At 48.1% G+C, this 23,851-nt stretch overlaps 1 protein-coding gene across 2 annotated transcripts in view; it reads left to right on the top strand.

The window, feature by feature from the left end:
- Positions 1-8,767: 8,767 nt before the first annotated feature.
- Positions 8,768-23,851, top strand: part of PRDM6 (PR/SET domain 6) — an 86,785-nt gene continuing 71,701 nt past the window's right edge. The window contains exons 1-3 of one of the 2 annotated variants that reach the window (XM_080574892.1): positions 8,768-10,099; positions 10,561-11,092; positions 19,081-19,388. In XM_080574892.1, the coding sequence (XP_080431018.1) occupies positions 10,573-11,092; positions 19,081-19,388 (828 nt within the window). In that variant the 5' untranslated portion in view covers positions 8,768-10,099; positions 10,561-10,572. Of the gene's footprint in view, positions 11,093-19,080; positions 19,389-23,851 lie in introns of both variants that reach the window. The other variant, XM_080574891.1, reaches the window with a different exon arrangement.

Raw genomic sequence — 23,851 nt, 5'->3', positions numbered from 1 at the left:
AACAGAAGATACAGCAGCCTGGCAGCAGAGAGAGTAAAGTGGATTTAATTTCTTGCTGGAGTCAGTCTGAGCTTTAAATATGTTTCAGGCTTCATATAAATGACTAGGACAGGTCATGGATTTGTCATATTATGATTATGTCAGGTTTCCATTGAGTCAATTTGTTTCATCTCTGCAATGAAACTAACTTGAAACCCCAAGCTATTAAATAATGTAAACTGAGTCAACTGTTAATGTTTACACTATCAGTGGTTAGTGGGCCATTTTATCTGAAGTACTGTCATTATATTGGAGTGTGTTGCATGTTTTAATAACTGCATAGGTGCAGAACAGGCAGGAAATTATTATGAAATGTAGATTTTGAAAGTCAGAGGACACTGGTAAATTGACTTGCCTGGTATGCATTAAAAGTCTGTTCTAACAGGGAAATGGCTGGGTTCGTTTCAAAAGTAGTGGTAACATTCCAGAATGTTATGAATTGATTTCAGATAAATAGTGCAATAATCTATCCATATTCAAAAGGTGTAGTTCTGGTCAGTACATCTGAAAAGAAGCACCACACGCAATCATTAATGTGACTTTTGAAAAAACTATTGAACTGCATGCACTACTTGTCTTTATAGTTTCCTAATCATACGTTATATTGGCAACATGACTCTGATGGTTTTGATATTCCCTGGAAACATAGATGTAAAAGTTGAAAATACTAGTTTTTGAAAAATTCAAAGTTATAAAGGCTATAATGGAAACAATACTTGCCAGCAGCTTTACAACAAAAGAATAAATACATTTGTATGACTAATTAGCTTAAAATAGGGTAGCAGTAAACAAATTTTCAAGATTAGCACTAACCACATTCTGTTTACATCTTTTTTAGATATTTTTTAGAGAAAGAAATCTTAAAATTATTCCAAATGCCTTTCATGTAGAATGGTAGAGTTCATTTTGCAAGTTCCTCTTGGATCTGTCTTCTCTAAGTGAAGTAGGCTTTGTACATCACAGTCCAGTGTCACTTGAAGAGCATGCACAAAGAATTTCTTCTCCATTTAACCATTTAAGTGTAGAAATTACCAGATACAGATTACTTTATCAACTGACAGCTAAAAACTACTGGCTCACTCAGCACAACAAATAGTCTGGGAGGTCCCTTCCATTCAGCACAATGCTTAAATTAACCTGCCTCTGAGAATATATATGCATTAATCTGGCTGATACAGTCTGAATAAGGATGTGATTCATTTCCCTACTTCCTTCTCTGAAGAGATACAGTAACAAATTATTTTAGGACAATAGTATCTTAAATTCCAGGAACAAATTCCAAAGTGCTTGTGTACTTTTGAAAATATAACCTTGTGGTTGGGCTAAAAAAATATGAAACACTTTTAACTTACAATTTACATGTTATCCTATAAATACACTGTATCAACCCTTAATCCTGTTTTAAAATGCACTTTCTCCTACACTAAATTAAATAACCATATCAGAAAACCAAATATCAGAGTTTGCAAACTCCCAGATCTTCAATCTGTGCTGTTTTGAAGGTCAAGACAATGTGTCTTAAGGTCTCTGTAGAGGGCTTCTCTCAGTGTAACAAAAAGCAGTAATGATAACCCTATTGGGATTGACTGGAAGGAGATATCCCATACGTTTTGCTAGAACTATTTGCTTAGCAATAGTGGAGTGTGGGAGAAACAGAATTAGAAGGTTTGTTCTCAGCTTTGGAGAGGAACTGAAGTCTAGTGACTGGTTTAGCCAGTGACTCTAATATATATTAAAGATGTGAGATTTGTCTACAGGGGTTGCCAGCCAGAAGCTTAAGCTTTGTTCGTGCTGTTTTGGACAGCCATCTTCACAATGCAACAGGGAATGCCATCTGAGTCCTCATGTTCTGGTCAGGTTCCTTTCGTCTGTGCCTCATAGCCACTGGTGGTTTTGTAGGCAGTTTGAGCAGCAGGGGCACAGGTAGCCGGTGCCAAAGTCTCTGCTGCTCTGTCCAACATTCCTGAATAATTTGTTGTCAAGAGGTTAGATGGAGTTTTATAGCCTCTGTTCAATGCTTAACTCTTCATTTTCCTCAGAGGTTATTCCAGACTGCTGGCACAGACATTACCCGATGCCACTTTCTTTATCCTTTCATATGTCATAATGGGGTGGTTGGCGTAGTTTTTTCTTTTTTTTTTCTCTTTTTCTTTTTTTTCTTTTTTTTTCTTTTTTTTTTTCCTTAATGCAAAATCATGTTCTGATCATTACTTTTTTTTCTCTTTTTAGCATCAGAAATTGCTATGGGTGCACTGATTTGCCTAATACCTCGGAGGATTCTTTAATATCTTGGAGGATTCTTGATATTATCTGGTCAAGATTTCCTTTCTGAGACAAAACTGTTACATTTTAGTCAAGTGGATTTTTTCCTTGCAATTAGCAGCAACTGCTGGAGACGTTTTGATTTCTTCTGGTTTTTTTGTGGTGTAATCACTTTTAAAGGTCCCCATGACATTTTCACTTGAACAATTCCTTCCTCAGTGCAGAGGCCCATAGCATCTGTTGTCTTTCCAGCTCTTTACCTATAGAATCATGGAATCACAGAACATACCGAGTTGGAAGGGACCCACAAGGATCACGGAGTCCAACTACTGACTCCCCACAGTAAAAAGTCAGACCATGCGTCTGAGAGCATTGTCCAAATGCCTCTTGAACTCCATCAGGCTCAATGCTGTGACCACTGCCCTGGGCAGCCTGTCCCAGTGCCCGAACACTCTCTGGGTGCAGAACCTTTCCCTAACACCCAGCCTGACCCTCCCCTGTCCCAGCTCCATGCCGTTCCCTCGGGTCCTGTCGCTGTCCCCAGAGAGCAGAGCTCAGCGCCTGCCCCTCCGCTCCCCTCGTGAGGGAGCTGCAGGCCGCCATGAGGCCTCCCCTCAGCCTGCTCTGCTCTGGGCTGAACAAACCAAGAGATCTCAGCCAATCCTCATGTGTCTTGCCCTCTAGACTCTGCACTGTCTTTTTAGCCCTCCTTTGAACACTCTCTAATAGATTTATGTCCTTTTTGTACTGTGGTGCCCAAACCCGCACACAGTGCTCAAGCTGAGGCCTCACAGAGCAGCGCAGAGCAGAGCAGGACAGCCCCTTCCCCCGATCCGCTGGCAGTGCTCGGCCTGATGCACCCCAGGGTACGGTTGGCCCTCCTGGCTGCCAGGGCACACTGCTGGCTCATGGTCAACTTGCTGGCAACCAGAACCCCCAGATCCCTTTCCCTGGGGCTGCTCTCCAACCTCTCGTCCCCCAGTCTGTATGCAGAGCCAGGGCTGCCCCACCCCTGGTGCCGAATCCGGCACTTGATCTTGTTACACTTCATGCTGCTGGGGATTGCCCACCCCCCTGATTTGTCAAGATCTCTCTGTAAGGCCTCTCCCTTGAGGGAGTAACCAATGACTGCGTTATCTTTTCAAAATAATAAGGCCAGTCTGATTGTCAGGAGGAAAGCAGAAAACTAGAAAAACTGCTTCTTGTTAGTCAGAACAAAAGAGTCCAGAATTTCATAATGGGGTGTTTTTGGCGGTTTTCTAGTCTAAGGTGTATGGTCATTCCATGTATTTCTCTAAATCTTCTGGCTTGGTTTTAGCTCCCTTGCCAGAAATAATTCACTCTGTATAATGTCAGATAGCAAGCCCTGCTGCAGAAAGTTGCCAACTGCCATACAATTGAAAAGCCAATTCTCTTATCTATGTCACTTATTCTGTGACCGGCTCTGTTTCTGGATCTGATTCTGGACTCCATTTGCCATGAACCTGTAGTTCTAGATAACATTACAGGAAATACTTAGCCATGTAAAGAACAAAACCAAACATTTAACTGGTAACACATCAGAAACAGAACTGAATCAACTACTGTGGAGCGGAAAGGACCTTACTGTAATTGCTTAATTATTTAAACTGTTGATTTAAGTACTCCTGCTTGAGTGTTCATCTCTGTATGCTGTTCAGTTTTATTCATTTACTTAGGAAACTCCACTGGTCATGAAGTACTATTTATTAATACTGCTGTAGCAGCCAAAGTTTGCTACTTGGTGTTAAGGCTGTGACCAGACGTTTTTCATGGTATGCTCAGTGCACACAACACACATCCTCTCTTCCAAAAGAGCTATTACCCTCTCCCCAAGTCCTGCTCTACACATGAAAGTTTCCTGAATAGTGATATCAGAATGAGCATTCATATTCCAGAATTTGGCTTGGTGAGGTAAATCCCACATATGGTCTTATTCAAAGCAAAAATCATCTACTGGTCGCAGTCCAGCAAAAACAAAGAACAGCAGCAGGGCAGGTATTTCAGACATGTTCTTGCAGCCTTTTATCACACGACAAGGGAAGAAATGGTCCCTGCTTTGAAGCTGATTTTGTTCACCAGTGCTGTCAGTCTTCTTTCTTTCACCATCAATATATTCACTGGTGACTTGGGGGATGGGGACACGATTAGAATACAGGTCTAGAAAACCTGTTAGAAAAGTATATATTGTGAGAAACCAGTTAAGTGGGAAACAAAAAGTGTGAGGTTTTTCTGTTAAAAAACTCTGAGTTATGATTATGATTCTAGGCCCAAATTAAAATGAATGAACAAAAACAAACAAACAAAACCCACCACCATTATTTCCATTTATTTTAAAAAAAATTATGGTAAAACTGTGGCATTCTCACAATACTAACCACTGAAATGCTACTATTCTTGAGTTTTGTCCAGACCTTATCATTCTCATGTCATATGCAAACAATCATATCTAATAGATTCTGTATTTATGAGAGCTATTTTTAGACAAAATACAGGAAAACTCTCTCTCTCTCCTTGTTTTGCAATTTGAGGTAGCTGCACAGTGCTGCTTAAGCATTCAGAATGTTGAGTCCTTTCACTTTGGAAAGCTTGACGTAAGGCGCTGTATGGAAACCTGCTTTTCTGAGTGCTCTCGTAGAGGATTTCTGAAACTATATAGAGTGAAACACAGACATGAACAAGTACTCAGCAATGCAGGGACCAAGAAATCACAAAAGCTGTGCTTAAAGATGTCAGTGTTCAGCCTATTAATCTTGTAATCACCCAGAGAATGGATTTTAAATTGCATAATCCTGTGGAAATCCTACCTCATTATTTTTTTTTCTTAGTCTATATACTGTATCATGGAATAGTATTAAACCGTGTCTTTGGTTAAAACAAACAAACAAAACTGCAGTTGAATGGTTAACTTAATCCTTACCTAACTGAAAATGTTTTCAGATGGGCTGTGTGTGAAAGGAGGAGTGAAATTCACCCGAATTTGGCATGTTTAAATTCAACTCTATTTGTACTCCAACCTGATTTATTTTCCCTCGGTCTTTGGGACTCATTCCCTTTGCCGTGCCATCTGCAGCGTGCCTTGCTTGGAGCAGTTTGTTCCGTTGACGGACATAAATATCTGAACCCGCCTGTTAGGGGGATTTGGTGGCTCGGGGAATTGGTAATAGACCATGGAGCATTTCACCTCAAAGGTCACTAGTTCATATCCGCATCGGGTCAATAGTGGCAGAAAGTCGTTACGTGTCTGGCTGGCATCTGCCGGGTGGCCGCTGCCGGACCCCCGGGCGCGCCGGGCCCCGCTGGGGGCGGGCAGGTGCTCCCCTTCCCCGGGCACCCCCGAACCGAGGGGCGGTCCCGGAGCCCTTTTTGTGACCGGCACCGGGCCGGCAGCGAGCGGTCGGCTCCCGACCCGCCTCGTCCCGGCACCGGCACCGGCACCGGCACCGGCACCGGCACCGCCCGAGGGCACGCGGGCGCCCTCTGGGGCTCCTCCGGGCCGCTGCAGGGTGCGGGGCGACCCCGGCACGGCCCCGGCACGGCCCCGGCAGCGTTGCCTGCTCTCTGCACTCCTGCCGAGCTCGGGAGCCTTTCTGAGCCTGGAATGGGCTAGGGAAGGGGAAGGGGAAGGGGAAGGGGAAGGGGAAGGGGAAGGGGAAGGGGAAGGGGAAGGGGAAGGGGAAGGGGAAGGGGAAGGGGAAGGGGAAGGGGAAGGGGAAGGGGAAGGGGAAGGGGAAGGGGAAGGGGAAGGGGAAAGGAGGAAGGAGGGGAGGGGAAAAGGGGGAAAGGGGGGAAGAGGAGAAGAGGGGAAAAGGGGAAAAGGGGAAAAGAGGAAAAGGGGAAGGGAAGAAGAGAAGAAGAGGAAGGGAAAAGGGTGAAGGGAAGGGGAAAGGGAAAGGGAAAGGGAAAGGGAAAGGGAAAGGGAAAGGGAAAGGGAAAGGGAAAGGGAAAGGGAAAGGGAAAGGGAAAGGGTTGGGGTAAAGGGAAGGGGAAGTGAAAAGAGAGGGGAGGGGAATGGGAGGAGGAAAGGGAAGTGTGGAGGGAGGGGAAGGGGGAGAGGGAAGGAAAGAGGAAGGGGAAGGGGAAAGGGGAAAGGGGAAGGAGAAGAGGGGAGGGGAAGGGAAAGAGGAGGAAAGGGAAGGGGGGGTGGAGGGGAAGGGAAAGAGGAAGGAGAAGGGGAGGGCTGGGGGAAGGGGAAGAAGAAGGGTGAAGAGGCAGGGGAAGAGGGAAGAAGAAGAGGAGGGGGAAGGGAAGGGGGAGGGCAGCGCCCGGCCTCGGTTGAGGAAGCGCGGATCGGGGGAGCCGGGGCCGCGGTCCCCCTGTGCGGCAGCGCCGTTCCCGTGCCTGCGGCCGGGCCGGGAGCGGGCGGCCCCGGCGGGTCCCGCTGCGGGCTCCGTGCTCCCAGCGCACTGTACAGGGGCTGCCTCCATCCCTCCTCCTCCTCTTCCCCTCACCGCCCTTCTTCCCTTCGAGGGAAACCGAATCCAAAGTGCGAGATGTAGGAGAGCGTGAATCCCCGTGAATCCCATCTGAATAAATGTCTATATTAATGAATTATTAACTCAGCCGCTCATGACCTTAAAACTGGAATGAGGAGACGCCTAGGGCAAGAAGGAAAGCTGCTGAATCCTTTATCGGACTCCTGTCAGAGGTAACCGACCATTTGTCTTCCCCAGATCAGGAGAATTAATTAATATGAAAGGCAAACTTTTTAATTGTGTGTCAAACGAAATCAGATAGGGTGTCCCAGATTCAATCCCGTCCCAAAACGGGTTCAGCTCCTTTCCTGCCCCCAACCTAAAATAAAACCTTCCAGTTTCTAAAGAGGCAGGCGTCCTTCCTAAGGGTTATTAAAAAAAAAAATCCCAGGGAAAATGATGAATTTGGGTAGTTAATTTATCGATCTCGGCTCTTCTTCCCGCTTGTTTTATTTTAGAGGTCATTAATCAATGAAGAAAAACACCACCGTGTTCCCCCTTTGCATTTAATACACTTGCCCTCCTTATTTATTTCTTTTGAACAAATTTCTAGCAAATATTCACCAATCGATTCGCAGGCGATGGATTTTTATAAAGGTTTGATCGCTTTCTAAACGGTCAATGTGATTTGTTTCAGCGCTCGTCCTCTAAATAATGGAAAAGCCTAGGAGAAGGGGAAGGGGGAGGCAGAAGTTAAAAACTCCTTTCTTTCTTTCTTTCTTTCCTTCCATTTTTTTTTCCCTCCTGCATCTTTACGGACAGAAGGCACATCCACGGGAGGAAAAAAAAAAAAGTAGCGAATAGAGCGCAGACAAACTCGTGAGAGGCAGCAGCGAGGCACACGAACCCGCCTGCCGGGAGAGAGGGGCCGGAGGTCAGCGGTGGCCGGATCCGGAGCGGGGGCAGCGGGTGCGGAGCGGTGGGGCCAGGATGAGCAGCTCCTGGCCCGGCACAGCACGGCACGGCTCGGCACGGCACCGAGGCGGCGCGTCCATGCCTCCTCCGCCGCCCGCTCGCGGCTCGGCTCAGCGCCGTCCCTCCTCTCATTTACCTTCCACTTACAGCCCTCCTCCTTCCCCGGCGTGCTGCTGAGCCGTGCCGGGCCGTGCCGGGCCGTGCTGCCCGCGGGACCCCGCCGCCGGGTGGGTCTCGGGTACCGGGGGCGGGCGCCCAGCCCCTTCCACCGCCTCCTGCCCCTGCCCCCGGCCGGGCGTGACCCCGAGCCCGATGGCTCGGAGCTGTGAAAATAAACAAATAAATAAATAAATACAACACAGGAAAAAAAAAAAAAAAAGAAAAAAAAAAAAACAGCAGACAAACGGCAACCGACGCGGTAAGAGCTTAAAGTCCCAACATGAGCCCGCGCGGGGTATTTCTGTTCACAACCCGAGGCGCACGCAGGCAGGCACTGCCGATGAACTTGAGCGTGCTGTCTGGGCGCTTTTCCCCGCTCCATCACGCTTTTCCAGCGCGAAAACGAATTTGTAGAGATTGCTGCCTCTACAAGCTGTCTGGTGCTTTTGAAAGGTGCACGGTGATGGGAAGGACAACCACGCAGAGGTCCGAATTAAAAAACAAAATAAAATTAAATTTAAATTAAACAGTCGGAAAAGGTGGAATGAGACTGTCGCCATCAGGGAGCTGGCCAGGGACGAGATACCGTGCCACTGCAGTGGAAACGGAGGAAGGCAGGAGAGCCCACTCGCAGACAAGAACGTCCTGCAGCACTTTTTGGGTAGCGGGTGTGCTGGAAAGAGCCTCACCTTGGTACCCCTGCTACATCTCGGTGTTTCGGAGCTTTAGAGGGTGGATTAATGGAGCGAGAGGACTGGAAATTCATTACATCTTACACCATAGACTTGATCAAAGACATCAAGAAGGTTTTTATACTCAACTTCATAACACATAAGAACCACTTTTTTTTTTCCCCTAGTTGTGTTTGCCTTTAACATAGGTGTTATCAATCTATACAGAAGATGACGGATGACCTTGTCAAAATGACGCCAGTCAAAACATTTTTTGCCCCAGCCCTGTTCAAAATTGTGCTAAAACGTCTTGCCTTAGACGCAGACAGAATCTAAACAGCAGAAGCTTTCCCAGGCTCTGCGAGAATTAAGGGTGGGAAAGAAATAAGCTAGTAACAGGGTCGTGGGGAACGGCGAGAGCGGTTTTAGCCGCGCACACGTCCTGTTTGTGAACAAGTGTGAGCTCCACACCTGGCAACGTGGGCTTTTCCACGCCGGAGCGCTGTCCTGACGATACAGACGCTTTGTGTAAATGTTTTGTCCTAAAGGGGACTGTGTACATGTGATGTACCCGAGGCAAATGATAGTTCCCGTCTAGGTAGTTATTATTTTCTTTTTCATACAATGTAGAGGTAAAAAAGCGAGGAGTCGGTGGCATTCTCGCTGGTGCCTGAGCTCAACAGCTGAGCAAAGGTGTGGAAAAGGCCGGTTTTGAAGCACAGCGGAGAGAAAAAAGTAGTGAGGGACGAGAAGTTTATTTCCGTAGGTCGCATCTCCGCCTCTTGATGCGCGCTGTGACCGGGAGCACGAGAGCAGGAGCCGGTCTGGAGGGGACGGGACTGAGGGGAGGGACCTGGCGGAGCGGTGGGCTCGGTCCGTGCTCCGGGGGGCTCGGGGGCAGCCTCGGGGAGCGGTGTCCCGGGGAGAGGCGCTTGGTGCGGCTCCGAGGACGTTGCAGGGGGCGAGGACGGGCTCCCCGAGCCCCCCGGGGCACAGCAGGGCCGCCTCCCCGCACGGGCGGCTCAGGGGAGCAGTGCCGGGTCCGGGGGGGGGTAGGGTCCGTCCCTGTCCGCAGCGCTGCGCCCCCAGACCTGGGGAGGGAGGTGGGGAGGTGGGGAGGAGGGGAGGGCCGGGCCGGGGGAGGGAAGGAGGGAAAGGGACACCTTTAAAAGTTGAGCGGGGGAACAAAGTGGGGGATGTTGCCAAAAAAAGGGCCCTGCGCTCCAGCTCGCTGGTGACTTCCCGCTCCCTCCCCTCCCTCCCCGCCGTGCACACCACACACGCACACTTGTATTTTGCGCTGTCGTAAAACCCACGTGTCTGGCCCGGAGTCTGCCAGAGCCGAGCGAGCAGCCCGGGCGAGCCTGCCATGCACAGCCACGGCAGAGAGAGCCCGGCGGCTCGCCTCTAGCCGGCCTCCCGGCCCCCGGCACCTGGAAGCAGGAGGACATCCCTCTGCCCCGCCGGCAGAGCAAGGAAAAAAATCCCTTCTACCCCCAAAAAATCCCTCCCAAGGCTCCCGGGACAGCGCCGCAGCCCGCTCCCAAGCACCCCGCTCAGGTAAGGGGGCGCTGCCGGGGGGGTCCGGGTGACCCATGGGTGCTGCGGGCGCTGCCCTCGCCCCCCTGGGGGTCCGGGGTCCGGGTCCGGCGGGGTGGTTGCGCGGGGCCGAAGTTTGCTGCGTCTCCCCCTTGTGAACTTTTTGGGAGCCGTTCTCCGCCGCGGGGAGAGGGAGAAGGAGCCGGAGGGGACCGGAGGAGGGGGCGCATCCCGGGGCCGGGCAGGGACGGGTCCCACAGCGGGGGGGAGGCTTCGTGTCCTGGGACCGCGCTCCTCGCCGGCACCCTCGGGGCTTCGCGGACCGGGTTTTCCCCGAGGCTGGAAGAAGGGGAGGGGAGGGCTGCGGGGAGGCTCCCCCAGCCTTCTCCCGCAGCCGGAGCCCACCCGTGGGCCGGGGCCGGTCGGGGTCGCGGCGGGCGGGGTGTCTCACGTCTGCTCTCCGCTTCCCCCCCGCTCGGCAGGCAGGCAGCGCGATGCTGAAGCCCGGCGAGCCCGGCGGCTCGGCGTTCCTCAAGGTGGATCCCGCCTATCTGCAGCACTGGCAGCAGCTCTTCCCGCAGAGCGGCCAGCTCAAGAGCGCCGGGGCCCTCGCCCAGCTCCAGCCGCCCGAGAGAGCCGAGCCCCCGGCTGACAGCCTCCGCCAGCGCCCGGCCTCCCTCTCCTCCGCCTCCTCCTCCTCTTCCTCGTCCACCCCGTCTTCCTCCTCCACCTCCTCCTGCGCCGCCGCCGCGGCCGCGTCCCTGGCCGGCCTGAGCGCCCTGCCCGTCGCCCAGCTGCCGGTCTTCGCTCCGCTGCAGAGCTCCGAGCCCCCGGCCGGGGGAGCGCCCGCTCCCCTGCAGGGCAAGGACTTGTGCGGGGCCGGCGGCACCAAAAGCGGCGAGCGCCCGGCCGCCCGGTTCCGCTGCACGGCCGAGGAGCTGGACTACTACCTGTACGGACAGCAGCGCATGGAGATCATCCCCCTCAACCAGCACACCAGCGACCCCAACAACCGTACGTATCGTGACCCGCACCAGCACCCCCGCACCTCCCCGCGGCCCCGTCCTCCGCTTTTCCCCGCCCCGGGACAGACCAGGCTGGGGGGGCTCCGCTCTCGGCGCCGGGAGCATCCTCGGCCCTGCCCTGAGCCGATTTTGGGGTGGCTCCGGGGCTTTCGGGGGCTGGTTTGTGGTTCTCGGTCATAGGGTGAGACCCAGATCCTTCCCTGGAGGGCCGATGGCACCAGGAAGGCTGTCGCGGGGGGAGACTTCTCGTGGAGGGCCGTGTAGGAAAACAGTTCCCGAAATGGATAATGAGAGGGACCATCCAAAATCTGGTCCTTTCTCGCCTTGCTTGTGCCGCCTGGTTCCTGCCCGGAGAGCCGGGGCTCCGCTGGTTGCCCAGAAATCTGCTGCTGCCCAGAAATCTGCTGCTGCTCCGAGCTGGGCAGGGGAAAAGTTGCAGTTTCCGTCAGTCGGGCTAGGGCAAAGTTTTCCCCCTTCTTATCTAGGAGTATCGTTTTCCTTTCAGACTTCGTTAACGCCTCGGTAGTTTTAGTCTTCATCCTCACCAAAAAGCGTGACATGGTCATTTAATAAGAAAAGCTGGTTTTCGGGGGGAGAAACGTCGTCTGCCCGAGTGTCAGAATTCATTTAGCACTTGGTGGTTAGGAAATGTTTAATCCTGTTGTTGCTAATTATAGCTGGTGTGGGGTGTTCTTTTGCCTTTTTTTTTTTTTTCTTTTCCTTGGGAAGGGAGCGCTCCAAATATTAAACATCTGTCTGCTACAGGTTTGCAATTTTAGAAGTTACTTTTGCCTGTCTTTAGTTTCTGTCTCTGTTGATACTGTGCAACCGAGGTAATTCGCGGGGTGAGAATAACTAGACGAACTATATTAATTCATCGGATTTGCTGTTAACATCCTGAGCACACGGATCTAGCCCCGTTAAAACACTGCATCATGACTTCGGCTCGTACACTTTTTCCACGCAGACCCCCCTCTCTTATCCAATGTTTCTCAAAGTTCTTTATTTCGGTTGCCCTTACCCCCTGAAATGCCTATTTAAGGAAGGCTGTTGAACAGAGGAATGACACCCAAAACCAGCAATCCGTGAGCACATGCCCAAGCAGAGCGTGGATTCGTTTAATTTCATTTCAGATGCGGAGTTTGTTTTGAAAGTTTCCGTGAAACTCGGTCGTGTATTAATTGCACCGTGCGGATGGTAGCGTAGTCTTGGTCGCCGTGCAGAAGTCTTAGAGCAAGAGGGAAGTTGACGCAGGGTTTGGTAGCGATTTTTCCCCCCCTTCTTAACACTGTGAATCGTTATGCGCCGGACACCAACTTTGTTTCGAGCGGCTTCTTTATGCTCAGTTTTACCTTGCAGCGAGGCGTATTAATGTATTTTCTACACTCGGGCGCAGAAAGCGTGATCTCATAAATTACGCGCACTTAAATGGAATCCGAAATGCACTTTTAATCGCCAGCCGGGCTGTTCAGACAATACGTGTTTGACTTCTCCGAGCGGCTCCGTAAAATTGCAAGATAAAAGTTTTAAAAGGAGAAAGGAAGATAAAAAAGAGATTTGGGGTTGGGTATCTTTAAGGAGCGAGCGGAATAATATCATGCTGCAGAATCGCTGGCGAAGTCTGCACAGTTTCTTCCCAATCACGATATTAAAGGTGTCTTGCAGAAAGGAAAGTGGCTCGGTTCTGGCTGGGACGGGGCGCATGAAAAGACGGGGCTGGGTGCTGCAGGGGCGGCCTGTGGCTTTTTTTTCCTCCGTGAGACCCAAAAACTCTTGTCACCGGGCCGTTTTACCGGGTCAGTTGCTCTACAACACCTTCCCAGTCGTCTCCAAGCAAAAACTTTGACCCGAGCGCCCCAGCCTGCCGGGGCCAGGTGCGTTTGCTGCGGGCAGCCCGTTCTCACGCCCGGGGGAGGAAGGAGCAGCATCCCAGCGAGGAGGGACCGCGGGGATCACTCGGGGACACTGGCTCCCACGCACACACGCGTGGGAAAAGCAGAGCAGAGAGTGCCGGCCTGCCTGGCCGGCCGGGGGGCACGGGGTGCCGGCGTCCCCTGGGTGCCCGGCGAGGGGCGGCGGGCAGCCGGGGTGGTTGTCCCCCGCTTTGGCTCCTTCTCCGTGCTGCTCTGGGGGTGTTCGTACGAGGGAAAAGAGGTGAAACGGGTAGTAGGTAAGGTGAGAAGCGACAGGCTCCGGGTCGGGCCCCTGCTCGCCGTGACCCCGGGGTGCCGCTCCTCGGGCTTTCGTCGCAGAGGCGCCGGCAGCAGGCTCCCTCGGTCCCCTTCTTTCCCAAACTTCCCCTTCCATGCACCCCTTTCCCCTCTAGAGCAATCCTCCTCTCCCCGCTCCCTCACGGGCTTAGCTCCCTCTCGGCAGGGGCTCCCCAAAGCTTCTCCTCCAGCCGCCCCCGACCGGCCGCAGCGCAGCGCGGGCAGCTCGCAGCGCTCCCGGCGGGGCCCCGGCGCCGGGAAAGCTGTGGAGAGGGTCGTGGAGGGTCATGGGGGGAACACGGGTGGGCGCCGATGCCCATTGCCCCCGCCACCGGGCATCAGTGCAGGCGGCACGGCGGTGGGAGAGGTCGGCCGGGGGCTGCTGGTCGAGCGTGCGAGTGTGATTGCTGTAAATTGAAAGGGGCGTTAGTTAGAAAAAAATTAATGTTTATATGTATATATATATACGAATATATCTCAGTAATTAGTGCCCGGGGTTCTTGCTTCCAGGGAAGCAAAGGGGACCGTGCGGAGAGCCGGGCCGGCGGCTGTGGATGGTGACTGCCGGGGGGACAGGGAGATGCTCCGGGCAGGAGCGGGTGTGCCGGGCTGGGGGCTCGGGGGCCGGGCCCCCTTCTCGGGGCAGGGGCTTTCACAAGCCCCTTGGCTCCTCCGGCTGCACTGGAAGGCACCGAGCTGGCGGCGCAGCGAGTGCGCGGTGTAACGCCGAGGTGCCAGCGCGGTCCTTCCCTTTTTGCGCCCGTCTTCCTGCTCGATTCACGGGGAGAGCGGTGCGCGGGTAAGGCGCTGCGAGGTGGATCGGTGCGGGGAATATTCGGATTTTTATTTATTTATTTATTTTTCTCCTCTGGACTGCTGCTAACCTGTATGATTTAGCTATTTTACATCATTAGTTACCCAGCACCCTTAAACATAGCAGATAGCCATATATTAGATTGAGGTTAGAGAAGGTGGTGACTGTTTATTTAGGGTGATAAAATGGTCCATCAGCAGTAATCTCCATCGATATGTGCCACCAGGAGATGAAGGATGAGGGGACAAGCCACAATTAATTGCCCTATAGTTTTGTAGGAGAGAGTGGAGCCGGTGCGGACTGAACTTCGATCTCCTCTCCCAGAGCCTATTCATCATCTCCACATTGTATATGGGGGTCTCTCAGGGGCAGGGGGTGGCAAGGTTTATCTACACACAATATTCTCCTACCCTCCTCATACCTGACACGGAAATTTAATTCATTCACGCGTTCAATCGAAGCCGGGGAAAACCAAGCCCTCCTCCCGCAGCCTGCCCCCCGCCCGCATGGCAAAAAGAGGGAAATAGCCCCCGAGTCGCTCTGCCAGCAGGGCGCTTTCCCACGGCCCCGTCCCCCTCCCCACCACACACGGGGCGACCCGGAGGGACTCGCCTGGTCCCTGCCGGTCCCGGGCGGGGGGCTCGGGTCAGGAGCCGGGCGGGGGCGGCCGGGGTCCGGGGTCTGGGGCTCAGGATCCGGGACTCGGGGTCCAGGGTCTGGGGCCCGGGGGTCGGGGATCAGGGTTTTAGGGGCTGGGTGGGCTCGGCCCCGCCGTCGGGAGCGGGCACGGAGGGAACAAAGCGAGGTTTGAGGGAAGAGGACGGCGGAGGGGAACGCGTGCCCGCGCCCCGTCCCCGCAGGACTGCCTCGCATCGGGCACCCGACGGGTCTTTTCGCGGGGTACATTAATCTCAGCTCCTCGGTGAGGAAACTGAAGCACGGGGAAGCCGCCGTCCGCAGGAAAGCCCCTTGGGAGATGGAAGGGGGCGGCCTCACCCAGCCCACCCTCCTTCTTGGCTGGGTACCTGGGCCCAGGCAGGGGCGCAGGGCCAGTGGCAGTGATTTACTTTTGTGAGCGAGTAATTCCGTGTGAAATGATGGCCACTTACACTGGATACCTGCACGCTTGCAGTGAATTATGGAGCAGAGGGTCAGAGGCCACCCTCCTTTAATACCAGCAAACTGCAGGTATCCAGTGTAACTGCACCTTTGAAGCATATTATTGTCGAGACAGAAATGTATTTCCTTCATTTATTGTTACAGCTGGCTTGCTGGTTTAAACACTGTGTTGGTCTCTACCTTTTACTGACAAAAGCTTTCTCCTCTTAGATTTCCTTTAAAATATGCAGTAGTAGTGTTATTTAGGTTGGAGAGCGTTTAGAATCATATTTGGTGGAAGTGTTGTGTCCTTTCCCTTTTTGCTTGAGTATAGCACTTTTAAGTATACTCACACAGAGTTATAGTGCTGGCATTACACCATGTTCATTTTTATGGAGGCAAATAAACAACAACATATTGCACTCTTCCCAAAAGAGCCATAACAAACAGCTCCACTAGGAAATCATTTATTTTTTTTCCTCGTTTCTTCCTTGCCTTAATCCTCCTATCTATAGAGCATGAAGGTAGAAAGTAAGAAACTGATCTCCTTCCAAAGAGTCTGGCTGCATTAGGGCCCGCAATAGCGCGTTCCCAGTGACTTTACCGTTTATCTCTTCATATTTTGTCTGGAGACGCTATGCTCTGACTGTAGTCCTCCTCATTTTTTCCATTTTCAGCAAATCCCTCAATTTTCTCACATTTCTTACTAGTCTGGGGCTTGACTGAACCTTCTACAGCCAGTGGAAGTATTCATTTCTGAGGTCCTTGGGTGAGGTCTGTGCTCATATAGATGTTCTCCAAGGCTGAAGCAGGAAGAGCATGGCATGACTCTCCTCATTGCTCTGTGTGGCAGCCCCCCAGACAGCTCACTCTTGTACAACTGTGTCCATTTTACACGAGCTCCCCACACCCATGTGGATCTCAACACTTGTCCTCAGGTTCAGACACTCTTTCAGTGCCACTGGAGCCCTGATCTTAGGAAGCCACTGGGTCACAGCTCTCTTAAAAAAAAAAAAAAAAAAACCTTTCCTTTCCACGTATTGTTTAGCACACTGCTGCACTGTATGATGTCCTACTTTGCGTTGCTCATGAAGGATGATGTTGATCCTCTTTGTGAGGCAGGAAATTGGGCAAGATGGAGGCTGCTTTTATAAAGGACTTCCTTCCCTTGTTGTGTGAGGCAAAGAAACCTACCTCTTATGGTTTCTCTAAATGGACTGTCCTTAGATGGGTGGCAAAACATTATAGAAAGTGTGTTTGCATCAAAGCCTTCCAAGTATCAGTAGGCAAAAGTAACTCATGGGACAAGAAAAAGATGTACGTTGGCTTTTTATTAAGGCAAGGTAAATTAAGTCCAGTAGTGCTTCCACTTGTTGTGTTATTTATGAGATTTTTTAAATGACTATTTCTAAAATTCAGTAACAACTGGAGATAGATGAATAAAGCATGCAACTTAGAAGACTTTCAGTACTGCTTAGTCTAAGGACAGGCTCCATGCCTCTCAACAGCAAGCCGTAAGACAAAACAGTTTCGGAAGATGTCCTGTTTTCCAAATTTTCAGCTTTGGCAGGACAAAGGGAAAGGAGCACAGCAGGAGATAAGATACTGCAGCTGCCAAGCATTAAGACATTACCAGTGTTTTGGACAGTGGAAAATAAGTATCACTATGTGTGTCTTTCTGCAAGGGTAAATGACAGTGACATGGAGTTCATTTATACTTCTCTTCAATTTCTTAATCTCTTTTCCTTTAAGAAATAGAAATTAAGTATATTATTTGCACATATTGTCAGCATGAAGCAAAGAAATCCTTGTTCTGGGCAGGCACTACAAGTTGTGTGCAGGAGAGACGTTGCATATCTGGAGGTAGGACGCAGGAAGCTGACACTGAAATTGCCTGAATGGAGCCATGAGGATGCCTTAGCATGTTTAACATAAGTTGCTACAGAGACATGGTGTCTCCAAAAAAGCCATTAATAATCAGTCAGTTGGGAGGAGAGTTACACATGCAAAAGATGGCCAAACAGTGCAAGCAGGTCGGACTCAAGGGCTTGCCCTGGGTGCTAATTGACATCATGCTCAGACATCCTCTCTCTGAACCCTCAGTTTTCCTGTCAGATGTTTTCTTTCTAACTTGCATGGTAAGATGCCAAATTTGCTTAACATGCACTCACATGCCAATTTGTTTTGTTTTGTTTTCCTATTTGGGATCCTTTCCTGTGTGATCTGGGTGTGCCAAAGTCTAGTGCAGCCTCTGTGATCTTTGCGTGTGCCAAAAACACAGGGTTTCTTGATCGCTGGTTTCAAAGAGGAAAGAAGAGATATTGCGGTGATACTCCAGTTTCCAAACTAGCTGTGGAAACAACAAGAGAAACAACAACCACAAAAACACCCAACACATACTCGCTGCCTTTTATTCATCATGCCTGGGAATGTCTGTAGGAATATTTGCTGCATAATAATCTTTTCTCTGGTCTAGCTAGGAACCTTTTCCCCATGCTTTTGCAAATCTTCCCCCTGAGGGCTTGCACAGCTTGGTGCAGGGCAAGGCAGTATGCCTCCTGGATGAGGAAGGCATGATGGTTTCGAGAGAAACCAGCTTTTGTGTGTAGCTTTCCACCTTGGAAAGGACAGCTGAATCTGTCCTGCTGAGAATCGAGTCTGTGGTTACAGGCAATCTAGCAAGGCTAACTCTGTGGCTTAGGCCAAGGACCTCCTGCTTCTGTAGTGAATACTGTTTCTTATTTTCATAAGAATGGATGCAGTAGTACAAAATTGTCAGGGGAAAGGTCTAGGAATTGCTACATGAGTATTACGGTATAGTTACTGTTTTCCCCATTTGTTTGTGTGTCTGAGATAAATTTATACAAAAACCTTTCCCGTAATACAAAAGTGAAACGTACAGAAGACGGTAACCTATTTCAACAGATTTATTGTTATATTAACTCAGCATACCTCCAGAGAAATGGGTTTCCTGAGCACGAAAAATTTTCCTGGAAGTTGTGCATTTATGGCATGTTCAATATTGTGTAACAGAAACATTTTACCAAAATTTCCCTTGCTCAGAAAAGAGAAATCACTGTTGGATCTTCCCAAAGTACAGCAACATCATCCATTACTAACCCAGTTAGGGAAATTAACATTTTTTACAAAAGGGTCTTTTTTTCATGGGAGCTGCTCACAAAACCAGACATGTTGTTCTCGTTCTTAGCCTCAGCTACCTCAGTTTGGCAAAGAGCATGCGTTCCAGTTCGATAAAATTTTTTAAATGTGCGCTAGGGATCAGCAATATTTGCTACATAATTTCATTTTTGAAATTAGATTTGCTTATAAGGAAGTAAACATGCACGCATGCTCTGACTTGTCATTCATGAGGTTCTACTTAATTTATTTTCTGAATAGACATGCACGCACACATCTGTCAATGTAAAAATTAGAGCATTCATTCAAAGTAAGGATGAAATTAAATCCCGTTCCAATTAAACCCTTGGGCTGAGCTGTGGTAAGGCAAATGCTGGACACTTGCAAGACATTGAGAGTGGGTTTTTAAATGGCTCTCTGAAACACAACACTGGGGTGGTTTAAATGGGCCTTCTGTTCATCAAAAAAATAAAAATTAGGAATTGTGTCGGGATGAAAGAGTCTTGACAGGTCTGTGAACACACCATGCTTGCAAAATGTCTGCGGGGTTTCTGCTGAGCCTTTGGGATTTCTCTTTAAGGGCTTGGCACGGTTAGGCCGAGGCACCACGCAAAGGGGCATGGGGCACGCGTGTCCTGGGTGGCCATGAAGTCACAGGCAAAGCAGAGGGACCGGCGTGACCTTGGTGCTGACAATGTTCTCCCCTCTGCCTCCCAGGGTGTGACATGTGCGCCGATAACCGCAATGGTGAGTGCCCCATGCACGGGCCCCTCCACTCCCTGCGGCGTCTGGTGGGCACCAGCAGTGCCGCAGCAGCAGCCCCTCCGCCCGAGATCCCTGAGTGGCTGCGGGACCTGCCGCGGGAGGTGTGCCTGTGCACCAGCACGGTGCCTGGCCTGGCCTATGGCATCTGTGCGGCACAGCGGATCCAGCAGGGCACCTGGATCGGGCCCTTCCAGGGAGTCCTGCTTCTGCCGGAGAAGGTCCAAGCAGGAGCCATCAGGAACACTCAGCATCTCTGGGAAGTAAGTCGTTGTCTTTCCTTCCTTGTCAAACTTGATTATTTTGAAACAGATGTTGAGTGTAATTGCATGTAGGACTAGCGTAGTTTTACACGGTGAAACAAACGAAAGCAAAAACATGAGGCAAAAATGTCAGTCTGCCAACACAGCAGGTTTGAAAGTGTAGCAAAGCAAAGTGAGTCCCAACCTGCTGAGCATACCCGGGAAGCCAGCGGGCACCTCAGGGCTCCAGCTGGTTCGCATGGCAAGAGCAGATCATGGCCAATGCTCTGCTATGGCACACAGAGACACAGCCAGAGAAGGCTGAAGGTTACAACAAACGGTGGTCTTCATATTTTGGCCTGCATAACAAGGGCCGAAGGAGTTGCCGGATTGCAGTCCTGGCTTCATGCATCCCCTCAGTCTGAGCATGGCGTGCGGGCTGAGGTGCCGCAATGCAGCACTGCTATGGCTCCCAGGCAGTCCAACAGTGCTGCTGAGAGAAGCGCAGGAGCGTCGTCCACAGCCCTGCTGCTCACGATTAGCTTGTGATTTAGCTCAGCTCTGGTGCTGCACCGACCATGAGTTCCCCTAGTGGTGCTTTCAGTGCCTGAGTGTGAAAGCCCTTTGCGCTGGCATTTTGTTTTGTATTTGTCACCATCTTAGAGGGAGCAACAGTGATAACTGATATGAAAACGTTCAGGCTGTGATAATTTGGTTTATTTAGCAACAAACTCTAAATAATCTGCTGTGGTTTGGCAGAAGAGGTCACTGTACTCCTTTGGCTGTATGGGGATACGCATGGCTATTACTGATCATGACCATGTACACTGTCTTCAGTGAAGCGATGGATTTTTCATGCTCGGGTATTGTTTGTACACAAAAGCTAACAACAATGTCTTGTGAAAGCCAATTTAGAAAGAAAATGCAACATATACTTATTTTACACACAGATCTGATAATTAACAAGGAAAAAGTGCAATCCTTATGTGTGTTAGTATTTCTAATTTATAAGAACAGCCTCCTGTCTACCTATTCTTTTGCTGTCATTTCTTCGCTTTGTGCTGGAAGGAGTCATTTCTTAGTTCTGTTAAGTCCTCTCTAGAGCCACAGCTCCTGCTCATTTCAAGGGTAACACTATGGAGAGTCAGTAGAAATGTGCCCATAGATATACAGATGTTATTTACTCATCTAGATCAAATCAGAACCTCCAGGAAATAAGGGGGCATGCTGGCTGTTTAGAAACCCGGCAAGAAGCCCGTGAAGACGCAAGGGGCCTTTCTGCTGTCTGCAGTGGGAATGTAGTAAAAAGGAATATATTTTTAAAAGATATTTGATGTTGTGGAGCCAACTCTTTTGTACAGTGCTCACAGAAAACCTGCGAATATTTAGTTTGTCAGTTCTTTGGAACTGATGATCACCTCCTTTCATCATTTTGTTTTGTTTTTGCATGCTACCTAATATTTGTGACCTGTTTCCATTAATAGGAACTCCTGTGCATCTCCTATGTGCAAACAAACAGTAATAACACATTAGGGGCTTTGTCTAAAAGTACTTGACCACAGGAGTCATTGCAGTGAGAGAGTTTCACATTAAAGAGTAAAAGATCAGTCCTGGAGTGTGCTTAAATGTATTCCATAAAATATGGGATGACTTGAAATTATTGGGTGGCTTTTGCTGCTTTCAGTGGAGATTGTATTTCTCTTGCATATCAGATGTTCATAAATCGGGCTTAAATCTATGTCTACCAAACTGTGGTGATTATATGTTCTTATTTTTTTTTATTTTTTGTTTTTAATGAAACTCTGTAATGACTTTGGAGCCTTTATTATATTTGAGGTGTTTTGTGGTTTAGGCTATGTTATTTAACATAATGTTCAATGATAAAATAAACTTGCCACATCATTAGCTTACAAAAAACATTGAAGTTTAGCTAAAATATATGGAGTTAGAAAGTTTTATGTTAGTCTTAAATATTTGCATTACCAATTAAAAATTCGTTCCATATGAATCAGTTTTACACAAGTTAAGTTACAATTTCTTTTTTTTTTTTTTTATTTAGGCAAGAATGTTTTAGTCTTATTTCAGATTAAATTGTTTTAAAAAAATCAAAGAAGTATGGGGGTAGAGGGGTAGAGCCAAAAGCAAAGAAGAAAAAGATGTCAAGTGAAAATAAGACACAGCACTGATGTATGTGCCAGATTCAGGTCACCGGTGGGTGTCAGCTGAGTTTTTATGTGGAATTGCTCGTCTGTTCCTAATACACAACACAGATTTCCCATTGGCTATCAAAAGTGAGTGTGTGTTTATTTTAAGTGAATTATATTCAAAATAAAAATTAAATTCTTTTTTTTTTTTAGGGGGCAGCTATTGTGGGTCATGGTCTCAGATTATTTCTGCTAATGCCAAAAATTTTTAGCAAAGAAAAACATAGCCCAAGCATTAGCTAAACATAAAGCATTGGACATTTCTCATTTATTTTGACTTTCAATTCAGTATGTTTTTTCTATCAGAGAACAAATGTTTAATAAAGGAAAATATAGTAAAAGAAAGCAGAAAGTGTGTGTGTGTGTTTACAAAGCTGACCTATGAAAATTAATACAAGCAATAGAAAGTGTGCGCTTAAATAGCTCTTTGAGTCTATATAGTATAGGAACATAGACTAAATCACCAAAAACGTTAAAGGAATGTTCCACTGTTGTCCCTTTATAAAGTTGTGACTAATCAGTTCTTTTCAACCAATCTTTTCAAGATAGCTGCTAGTACAAGTATGCGCGCGGTTCAGTTATTCAGCATTAGGTCTTGATGTGCCTTGTAGAGGAGACATATCTTTCTTGGTACCCCTAACAGCTTTGTAATATTTGTTTTTGTCTCCACATTGTAAAGTAAAGTTGATAGTTGCTTTTTTTCATTTATAATTCTTAGTTTTCAGTGTACACTAGATAAATAGAGTGGCTATTGCAAAGTCTTTTAAGCATAGTTACTGATTTGGTGGCTTTTTAACTTTCTTTGTTGTGGGAAACATCAGAAACATTGCATTTGATGTATAGTTCAACGCTATGGAAATATGCTTCAGTCTGTCTGCACAAGTGTTCCCACCATGCACTCAATGTTTGCTTTGTATGTAATCCATATAGCATAACGTACAGCGATTCAGAGTAAATTACATACCATTCCATTACCTCACAACAGGCCTCGACACCTATGGGTGTTCATGGGAAATTATAGAGCTCTCTAGCAATCAGCCAAGATGATTTTTTTATAACTTACAGAAAGATCAGTTCTTCACAAAGCCAAAAATATTAGTCATTTTCAGTTGTAGCTTTTTTTTTTTTTTTCCCTTTGGCCCACTTCTGTCCAATCCAGAGTTTGCTTGTATTTTATAAAAATACAATAAACTCTGATTTGTTTAAAACAAAAACAGGACTGGGTGTATTAAGTAAACACTCTCTTTGGTAATACAGGCATTTATTCCAGCACTGCTTGATAATATTTCATTTTTATTTTATTTTATTTTTTTTTCATTTTGAAGTAATGAGAACAATCCTTTTGTTATTGCAAAGAAAACAGAGACTTTCTCAGCAATTAGGTCTTACTGATGAGAATGAGATAATTTTCGCCTAATGTGTTTTCTAATAAAGAATTGAAAAGGCACACTTGATTCCAACATATATGAAAACATTATCTCAATTATTAATGTGTCCTTATTCCCTGGAGATAAATTAATCTAGTTGCACATGGTTTCCCCTTTCTGTTTAACATCAAAATTTAATAAGAGTAGACTTAAGGAATGTATATGAAATACATTTAAAAATCTATTAGAATAAAATATAGAAGTTTAAAAGACATATACATTTTACTAGTCAAAATTTTTCAGGCTCCAAACTTTAAACTGTGAATTCTGGAATAGCCATAAATGGTCTTTTCCCCTGAAAATATAGTTAGATGAAAAGTTTTACTGACAGATGTATCAAAAGATGGAATCTTTCATTCTCCTTATCTTCATTTGCCTGATAAACAGTTTGCTTTTTTTTGTCTTTTGTTGTTGCTTGTTTGTTTATTGCCAGAGATCAAATAGTCTTTTTCTTGGAATAGCTCAAGAATGTCAAATACATTACTATACTTTATTTTAACTTGACTTTAAGTGTTTGTTTTTTTTTTTAAAGAAATGATTTTCCAAATTTTGTTGTTTGTTTTTTTTTTTTTGTCTTTTACAGGGACATTCAAAATGTACGTACAGCAGGATATTCATTAGTAATTACAACATGGTAAAACTATGTTACTAGTTTTCCACTTAAATGGATAGGATTAACTGGCATTAATAGAAACTATGCATGTCATTTTAATAAAGTACCATGTGGGTACTTATCGGCCTTCCTGTGTCCCAGCTGAAGTCAAAGAAAACAGTGCCTTTGACTTCATCCGGACCTGGAACAGGCATTTTGGTGGGACATATGCTGTCCAGAGTCTGTACAGCAGTGCCGTGC

The sequence above is a fragment of the Anser brachyrhynchus genome, assembly GCF_964034855.1.
Source record: "Anser brachyrhynchus genome assembly, chromosome: Z".
NCBI lineage: Eukaryota > Metazoa > Chordata > Aves > Anseriformes > Anatidae > Anser > Anser brachyrhynchus.
This window is presented reverse-complemented; position numbering and strand designations above follow the sequence as displayed.